The sequence below is a fragment of the Aegilops tauschii genome, chromosome 5, assembly GCF_002575655.3.
Source record: "Aegilops tauschii subsp. strangulata cultivar AL8/78 chromosome 5, Aet v6.0, whole genome shotgun sequence".
Lineage (NCBI taxonomy): Eukaryota > Viridiplantae > Streptophyta > Magnoliopsida > Poales > Poaceae > Aegilops > Aegilops tauschii.
In genome coordinates, this window is record NC_053039.3 from 569,575,295 (window position 1) to 569,584,979 (window position 9,685).

Consider the following 9,685-nt stretch of genomic DNA (forward strand, 5'->3'; position numbering starts at 1 on the left):
TGGCGGCGGTGCATTTCTGATAAGAGGAGAAACCAATCTTGCCGACGACATCCTCTTTGCACTCGAAGTAGTCATCATAGCCGACCACTCCCTCTCTAATACGGTTGAAAACATGCCTACTCATACGGAACCGGCGGCGGAATTTGTGATGTTTGAACAACGGGTTTGTTGTATTAAAGTAGTCCTTCCAGAGAAGGAAATGCCCGCTCTCTCGGTTACGATTCAACGCCGGAAGGTGGCCCGGAATGGAGCCACGGAACAACGGCCGCTGGTTGTTGAGGTGTTGATGGACCAAGTTCATGTTTTAATTAACATTTTTAATTTTAAGATATTTGTGTTATTTATTTTTTCGCCCGTGAACTAAAAAAATGGGTCAGGCTAAACGTGGCGCTCTTAAAAGGAAAATGAATGGGTCCAATTAAATCACTTTTTTGATCGAACATTTTTTTTGCGGGTTTAAAAGAAATTTATTCCAAAGTACTAACAGGCTTACAGCCCCGCTAATACAGCAAGATTATGAATGAAGGGATAAAACAGAGAGGGTCCGTCCGAGTGTCCCCACCCACGACGCGGACACTACTTTGTACGCAGGCAGCGTCTTTCCCCTTCCTCTTTTGCCTCCCATCTCCCCTCTCCGCTCCCACTCCACAGTCCACCCAGCCGCGGCCGGAAGAGCAGGAGGACGGGATGAGCTCCGGGACGGGGAAGGTGGTGTGCGTCACCGGCGCCTCGGGCTACATCGCCTCCTGGCTCGTCAAGTTCCTCCTCCAGCGCGGCTACACCGTCCGCGCCACCGTCAGGGACACCGGTACGGTCAGGACTCAGGACCCACCCCCTCCCCTTCCTTCCTTCGCTCTCCCCGACTGCTCTAGGTGGTGGATCCATGGCTATCGCTTGGTTCTTGCTTGATCCCCGCGGCCGCACCGAGGGATTCATGGATTCTGTGGGTGGGGGACTAGGTTTTGTTCAGGATGTTGCTAGCGTGTTGCTGCGACAGTCAATTATTTTCATTATAAATCGTTTACATTGTTGGAGTTCAAAATTAACACAATTTCCCTTGTATTATACGTACTGAATTAATTACCAATAGCATCCTGTGAGTGCTAGTGTTGGGGACTCCCTTAACATAATTCTGGCTCTGGCTCTGGCTCTGTTCACTCACTCCCTACTACAACCATATATCCAAGTCTAAATACAGAGTCAAGTGGTAGCCATTCTGACTTCTGAATTAAAAACTGCACAAGTGAGTTCTCATAATAGTGAGTAAGTAGCAATGTTTGGACGTCAGCGCCATCTCCCTACTGCAACTATCATATATGTAAATCTAGGTCTAGAGGAACTTGTGAGCTTAAAACTATACAATTTGGCCGTTGGAATGTTTTCTTTTTAATAAAACATGCATGTGCGGCGCTAACTCAACTGACGGTTCCTTCTTCCAGCCGACCCCAAGAAAACATTGCACCTGCAGGCCCTGGATGGAGCCAAGGACAGGCTGCACTTGTTTAAAGCAAGCTTGTTGGAAGAAGGCACCTTCGATGATGCTGTTGCCGGCTGCGATTGTGTCTTCCACACGGCATCTCCCTTTTATCACAATGTCAAGGATCCCAAGGTTAGTATGTACTATATCATGACCATTCCGTGCAAAATTACAGACAACATGTGCTTGTTCCTTATGCATGTGCATGGGCTAATGTTTTCAACAGCTAAAACTGTTTATTAGGTTCAGTTAGTAAATACAACAGCTTCACCGGACGTTTGTTCTGTATACTTATGTGTGTCTTTACTGTCTTGCAGGCTGAGTTACTTGATCCAGCAGTCAATGGAACGCTCAATGTTCTCCGTTCCTGCAAGAAGGCCTCTATCAAGAGAGTGATCGTAACCTCATCCATGGCTGCTGTTGCCTACAATGGGAAGCCAAGGACTCCTGATGTAGTAGTTGACGAGACATGGTTTTCAAGTGCAGAGGTCTGCGAAAAGAATAAGGTAATATGCCTTTCTGTGCTCATAGACCTCTGCTTGTTTTTCACATATGGAGTGGCAATCACGTTAATTAAATATACTATCTGGCTTTGATTGCTCTATATGTCTTTCACTCCGTCTGCACTGAAATGCCCTTATTTTGTCTACTTGATGACTTGCATACCAATTCTGCAAATGCATTGTGCATATGCACCTCTACTGAAATAGAATTTTCTTAGGATAAGAGGGTGATACCATTGTTATTGAAGACCTTGGTTTTGTGTTTTCACACAAGGATGTAGGTTGAGTCCAATGATACACAATCAATAATCCACAACAAGAAGTTTAAGAATAGGAAAGTAACTGTCAATTGATCTTATTCCATCTTTATTTGTGTCATACTATACTATACTTGGTTAGTGTTCAGGGAAAAAACAATTATACCTGGTTAACTCAGCACTAATGCCAGTATGTTATAGATGGTCAGTCTCTGTCTGCTGTTACTAAGCGATTGCATGACAACTCTGCATCTACACACTGGTTAGTCAAGATTATGTTGAATACTGCCTCATAGACGTTGAAGCGACATACAATGCCATATAACTGACATCTGCACTTGTAATCATAAGTACATCACTACTATTACTGTATAACTGGCGCATGCACTTGTCATTATAAGTACATCGTTCTTCAGTGTGGATATGCATTTGGTTCCTCATACTGACTATAAGCTGCCATAATTTCTGCTTTAACAGGGTTCTTTCGATATTTGTTTCCTAACTTGAAAATTAGATTGCTTTATTTAATTTTGTATGCAAATCTCAAAACTTTACTTCCACATCCTTTTGTATTTCAATTTTAAATCCATGGTTGACTGTACATCATTTATGTTCTCATCTTGTTATCCTGATGAATGTTCGTCTGCTTCAGCAATGGTATGTGCTATCCAAGACCCTTGCCGAGGAGGCTGCATGGAAGTACGCAAATGATAATGGATTAGAAATAATTACAATAAACCCAACAATGGTCATCGGTCCCCTGTTGCAGCCTACACTGAATACTAGCACAGAAGCAATATTGAAGTTTATAAATGGTATGTCCGTATGTGCCTTAATAATTAACTTTTTATAGGTTAACTCTATGCATGTAAGGTAGAGCTCTGTTTTGCCCTATACCCATTTTGCATTTCTCATTTGTTCGAGAGAATACCCAAGCTCAAGATATTCCAATTTCTGTTAGCCATTAGCACAATTTCTGCAAACAAACTCAAGATATTTCAAGAGATGTTGAATTATGTTTCTTTCATTTCCTTCTGTGTGTGTGTGTGTGTGTGTGTTTTGGGCACTGGCAAAAGCACTGTGAGATATTGCCATATTGGAATGATTCTACTCTTCATTGTTTGTCTAGCTAATAGGTACATGTACAGTGAATGTTATGAATCTTTTGAGAAATATCAACAGGACTCTGTTCAATTGGACATTTGATTTGTTTACAATGGGGGGGTCTGCCTATGGTACCTTTGTGTTTTTCTCTGGCTTTGCGTTCACTTATTTGGATACTTGGAGCTTCAGAGTCATGAATATATTCTCATCTGGCATAGAGGATGTTTAATGACCAATGGAAAACATGAACTGAATTGTTACTTGTCTAAAAAAGGGTTAAAATTACAGTGGTTGTGCCAAAAGAAGTCTACTCTAACAAGACATTTCTGGACAGTTGACAAGAAATCCTTGGTGTTTTCATGCAGGATCATCTTCTACATACGCCAATTTCTGCTTTGGATGGATAAACGTTAAAGATGTTGCCCTGGCACATATCCTTGCATATGAAGTTCCTTCAGCAAACGGAAGATATTGTATGGTTGAAAGAGTCATTCACCACTCGGACCTTGTCAAGATCATACACGAGATGTATCCTGAATTTCCAGTGCCAGACAAGTAAGTTAACATTCAAGTGAATCCCTTGGAATTGAATCGAGAACAGTATACTGTTGGATATTATTAGTTGTTTGTTTCTTGTTGAGGCTTCAGGGACATAATGGATGTTTTCCCAATCATGCATTTCTCAACATTGTAGAGAGCGCTTAATCTGTTCCTTTGCACCGTATGGCGACGGGACCCCTGAAGTTAGTTTTTTCCTTTCTTGTGTGCAGGTGTGCAGATGATGCGCCGTTTGCCCCAATCTACCAGGTATCAAAGGACAGGATAAGAAGTCTGGGCATGGAGCTGACCCCCCTGGAGACGAGCCTCAAGGAGACTATCGAGAGCTTGAGAGAGAAAGGATTTGTCACTTCTGAGTCGAGCCATCTGTGAAACTTTCTTTGCTTTGGCATCACTAGTGGCAGACGCTAGATGCACACATGTTTATGTGCACCTGAAATAAATCGAGGCATAGTGTATTCTTGAGACATGTATTTGTGGATCTGCTGTGTTTCAATGGATTCAAGTTCGGAGAATGTATGATGAATTTCTGGTGGACGCAGCTACAAAGCTTGAAGTTGAGAGAACAGCTACGCATAATTCTCCGATACAAAGCTTGAAGCGCGCATGAGTTCGGCTGAAGCCTACTATGTATGTTGAATCGATAAAATATAACGGCTGAAGCCTACTATGTATGTTGGATCGATAAAATATAACCAGCGACAACAACGATCACTTGCCGTTTACAGATCTTCAGTCTTGAGAGATAGTTACATGCAGGTAGAGGGAGGCACATCTGAATACTGCAATTGTGGGTCTGAGAAGAGGTTGAAACTCTGTTCTAGCCAATGTATACTACTACTTTCTTCAGGAAGCATCAGGGAAACAGAGGTTGGTTGTCACATTAGCTCCCCAAATGTAACAACATGTTTCATCTCTTTACATGGCTAGAGATGCACAACGAATAACGAACACACACCAAACAGTTTTCTGGAGCTACTGAAGCAATTAAAATCTCTATGAGATCTTCATAGCCATGCAGCCCCATATCCTATAGTTCACTGAACCTATAGCTCGAGATCCAGTTTGGGTGCTATACTCTTCAGCAACATTGCTTGCTAAAAAACAGAACTTAAATCCATCAGATTATTCATTAAGAAAAAACCAGCAAGCCAAGGTGCAAAAAGGAAACAGAAACCACTCCCTAACAGTACATCTTTTGAGAGATGAATTTAAAGATTGGATCAAAGCTGGGACAGGGCAAACTGTAGAGTTTTTAAAATGGTAATACCAAGTTACTCTCTGCAAATGCTTTTTCAAGTAAATTCTACAACAGGGTACACCAAATTAGAGGTTCATTACAAAGATAATCAATTCACTCGGCCACTAACACGGGAGATTATCAAGCTAACTGACAAAAGCTACCAACAACATGAGAAAACAAGCAAGCACCGCTGCACCAAAAGGGCTACTGAATGATGACATAATTCATCAGGACTTCGCGAGACCCCTGTTGCCTCCAAGTTTGTCACCTATCTTGTTGATGAGTGTAGCCTCGTACATAATCAACCACACATTCTTAATGCACCGCGTCACTGGGGGTCACCCTTTCTGCAAACATAGGTTTGTCAGTATGATTCTAGAAGGGGGATTACATGATACTGTATAAATTGCAAATTAAGCTCAATTAGTTGTAACCACACGGCACTCAAAGTTTGTTCACACCCATTTCAAACATAACTTTCAATCCGATTAGGCATTCAATGTTTTGTTTATTCCACTAACTTGTATGGAGTATTATTTAAGAGTTGTTCCCACATCACAAAAGAAAGGACATATAGATGCAAACATACCTTGTGAATTGTAGAAACTCCTGTATGGGATGAAAGCTTTTCTCTCTCCCATACTTTCTTCCACTGTAGTGACTTCAGATTAATCTTGTAGATGCCAAGATCTGTGGTCACGAAAATGATATCGGTGCCTTCCATAGATCCAATCAGCCTAAGTCTTTTCTTTGGATTTTGAATGGGAAGAATGTCGGTGATATTGATGACTGTACACTGAGTCCATGATGCAACTCCGTCAGAACCCATGTGCCTTGACCACAGATTGAGGACTAACCCACCCACATGTGCAAACCCCAAATTGTCATCCTCCATCGCCATGAGGATAACATCATCGACAATGATAGACTCCACAAGCGGCATATCAATTAGTGATAAGCAATTAGTGCTCAGGTCGTACTTGAGAATTCCTACCAGGCGATCATCGAAGCAGTCACAAAGCTTGAAGTGAAGTGTGTCTTGGACGAAGATAGGAGGCGCTTCGTGGATGTACACATCGGAGACAAGATGAAGGCGGGAGCACGACTTGCTCCACTTATCAAAATGAGAACCGTATGTGCTCAACAAAATGGGGTTGCTGTGGTCACATGTCACCGGCAAGGTCACCCACGCCTGTGCAACACAATGATGAGCATCAGTCTTGTTCAGAGCGATGAAGACGACCTGGAAGGGCCCTGCGTGGCACGTACTGTGGTCACAGCCACTCGCAGCGCAGAGCACCGCTGCCCCGTAGCTGTTGTCCACCAGGACGGGCGCATCCAGCTCCCTCCGGCAGCCCGTCATGGGGTCCCAAACGACGAGCGTCATGGGTTTATAGCCTGCATCGCCAAGGAGAACACGACCATGGCGGCAGTCCCACGCATCATATTCCCAGTCCCCCCAGTCATCGTCGGGAATGCACGGACGAAATTTCGTGGTGGGGACAAAGTGTGGGATGTTATCTTCCATCTTCGGGCGGGAGTTCCAGTGGCAGGAATAAAGGAAGGCGAGCATGGGAGGAGCTCCATGGAACTCACGGTAGCGGCCGCGAAAGCGAGCGCCGGAGAGGAGGCCAAGCCAGAACTTGCTGGCGAGGGAGGCGCGCACGAGGTGCTCAGCCTCGTCCGGCGGCAGGCGGAGGAAGATCTCCTCCAGAAGCTCATCCGGCAACACCGATGTGGGCGGCGACATGGAGGGTCGGGATAGATCTAGAGAGAATTCCTTATCTGTCTCTTTCTTAACATTTCTTCCCCTTTTAACACTGAAACTTTATTTTATTCTCTTTATAACATTTACGTTAGTTTTAACCACGAACACCTTTATGTGCAACATGAAAAGTCATTTCTACCCCACGTTAGCCCGCTGAAAAGGCAGAAGCGTGTGTGATGTGGCCCATGCGTTCTCTCCTGATTCCCCACCCAAACCCTAACTCTATGACGGCGGTGGCGGCGGCAGTATGGCAGAGGGCATGGTCGAGGATGCTGCAGATGGCGCGGAGGACGATGACGGAGCAGCTACCGCAGAGACCGGAGAGCGCTCTGTGCGCCGTCAAGGAAGGCCATGACCATACAACGGACTCGCTTTGGGCGACAACGGTGGAGCGGCCGACTGGCGAAAGGCGACCAAGGAGTAATTGAGGAGGGGCAAGGCGACGCTGTGCAACGGCGGAGCGCGGCCCAACAAAACTGTTGTACATGACCGAAACACATAGTAGCGGCCGGAGCTTGTGAGCACAACACACTTGTTTATTTCAAATTTTAACATGATTCAGACTATTGCAGCACAATGGAACTTTAAGTGTTGAACTCACGATACTAATATGATCTCAACTAGTACGGCTGCAGATCACTTTTGGCTCCTTCTGGATTAATAATCAAAAGCAAAATTTAAGTGCAGCTCGTGTCCACCGGAAGTAATTAAGGAAACCTGGTTGATGTAATAGTTACAAGAGGCCCAGTACTAATTTTTGTGTATGTACATGTGCACTCGCCCCTTCTATATACGCATAATTTCAAAGCATATTTTACTGTATATTTTGTTTCTTTGCTCGGTACAAAATGTATTGCAAGTGTTGTTCGTTGTTTTTTGCTTTGTCCAAATATACTGAATTCCCTCTACAGACTCAGTTTTTTTCATTTGTTTGAATATAACACAGACAGTCATGTACTTCCTCCGTCCGCGAATAAGTGTACATCTAGCTTTTGTCTTAAGTCAAAATTTTAAAATTTTGACCAACTTTATAGAAAAGAGTAGTATCATATATGACATCAAATTGGTACATTATAAAACTACATTTTAAAACGAATATGCTGATGCTAATTCAGTGCCATAAATGCTGTTACTTTTCCTTATAAAGTTGGTCAGAGTTTTAAAACTTTGACTTAAGGCAAAATCTAGATGTACACTTATTCGCGGACGGAGGGAGTACCCAATAGTGATAGTCTGATGCCCTTTTAAGTGAGCAGGTAGATGAAGCAAAAAAAAAAGCAGAACCCTATCTGGTAAAGGAAAATTTGTGTCTACAATCTTTGTATACCAGTATATATGTGCATATGCTTCAGAGTGTATAACAGGCTCATTGATTATTTTGTTATTAAACAGTGCCTCCTGGAGATGACAAATCAAGCGCGCTAAGAAGGCAAAGCAAAGGCCGAAAATTTGTCTCCAAGAACCCTAGCTTTCTGCCTCCCACCGGTGCCGGCGCCGGTCCATCCTGTCTCCGGTGGCCCTATGGCCATGGAGGCGGAGTGGATCTCGGCCCTTGCCGGTGGGAGGGCTCCGTTTTTAGATCTTTTTTGAGCTTTGTTAGGGTTTGTGTCCTGCTCAAGAAGGCGAGACGGTGGCGGCTCCCTGAAGATGGAATAAAGGTCTCTCCGCCTAGCCCCCGTTCCGGTGATGCGTCTTGCATCGTTGGTGGGCGTGTGGAGTTGTGTCTCCGGCGGATCTGCCTTTGGTGGATTTGCTCGGATCTGTTCATCGTTCGTCTTCGTTCGTGTGTTTTCAGGTTGGATCCTTTTGATCTACACTCTTCATCTGCGGCGGTTGCTGTTCTGGTGCGTTGGTTCTACGGGGCCTTAGCACGATGACTTTCCGACTGTCTACTACAACAAGGTTTGCCCGGCTCCGACGAGGGAGGGGCGATGACAGCGGCGCGCCTTCGGCTCGCTTCAGTGCTTGTAGTCGTCGCTAGGTGGTCTACGGATCTGGATGTAATTTTTATTATTTTTAGTGTTCATTGTACTAACATGATTGAAGATGAATAGATTGGAAGTTTTTCCTGCAAAAAAAGGCCGAAAATTTGTCTGATTTCCTGTGCTTGGGTACGAGCTGGTTTGTAGCAATACAAAGGAAGATACTCTGCCTTTTTACAGTGGTAGATTTTATAGTGAGGGAGGTACTCTGTTTTTTTAGATGGAAGATACTCTGCTTTGTGGCAAGGGGAGATGCCGTGTTATTTCTGCCCCATTTTTGTACATCTAGGCTTAATAACAAGATTATGCTCTTTGTCAAGTAACTTTGTGATGGTGCACTTCTCGTGTTGGGGCCCTTATGTTTCACGAGACGATTGATAGTAAGTACGCATAAAAAACTTTCATGTGTAATCTTTAATTGGTAATACAGACTTGATTATGTGCCACTATTTTGTGCATCAGATCTGGTAAGGCTCTTCTTGTTTTTTTTGTTCCCTTTCTTTGTTTGTTCAGCAAAGGACATATTGATTCAAGTTATTGTTTGGAGAAGCTGAGACTAGGTCCTTAAAAAAAGTATAAAAGTAAAGAAATGGTGTCAAATAACGAAAGAAGATATTTGAATGATGTTGGTTTTGAAATTGTCATGATTATGCATCCTCGCTGTTGTAATGCCACAGTCAAAGCCCCTTTACCCGTGCTTTTACTTCTATCTTTCATATATGGCCCAATATACACATGTTTGCAATTGTTCATGTTTCTTCTGGATATGCACAAGTCCTTTCGTCTCAATTTT

The 9,685-nt window shown here is 43.6% G+C and overlaps 2 protein-coding genes across 2 annotated transcripts; one reads left to right on the forward strand and one right to left on the reverse strand.

Annotated features, from left to right (window-relative positions):
* The first annotated feature begins 546 nt into the window (after positions 1 to 546).
* On the forward strand, positions 547 to 4,414 carry LOC109746934 (phenylacetaldehyde reductase). Its single transcript, XM_020306031.3, has 6 exons — positions 547 to 808; positions 1,440 to 1,609; positions 1,795 to 1,983; positions 2,890 to 3,052; positions 3,707 to 3,896; positions 4,112 to 4,414. The coding sequence occupies exons 1-6, from the start codon at positions 688 to 690 to the stop codon at positions 4,269 to 4,271; spliced, it is 993 nt and encodes a 330-aa protein (XP_020161620.1). The 5' UTR covers positions 547 to 687; the 3' UTR covers positions 4,272 to 4,414.
* A 689-nt stretch (positions 4,415 to 5,103) lies between these two features.
* LOC109746940 (uncharacterized) lies at positions 5,104 to 7,433 on the reverse strand. The gene is made up of 2 exons (XM_045228216.2): positions 5,732 to 7,433; positions 5,104 to 5,489 (listed from the first exon to the last, which is right to left on the reverse strand). The coding sequence occupies exons 1-2, from the start codon at positions 6,890 to 6,892 to the stop codon at positions 5,481 to 5,483; spliced, it is 1,170 nt and encodes a 389-aa protein (XP_045084151.1). The 5' UTR covers positions 6,893 to 7,433; the 3' UTR covers positions 5,104 to 5,480.
* Positions 7,434 to 9,685: the final 2,252 nt, after the last annotated feature.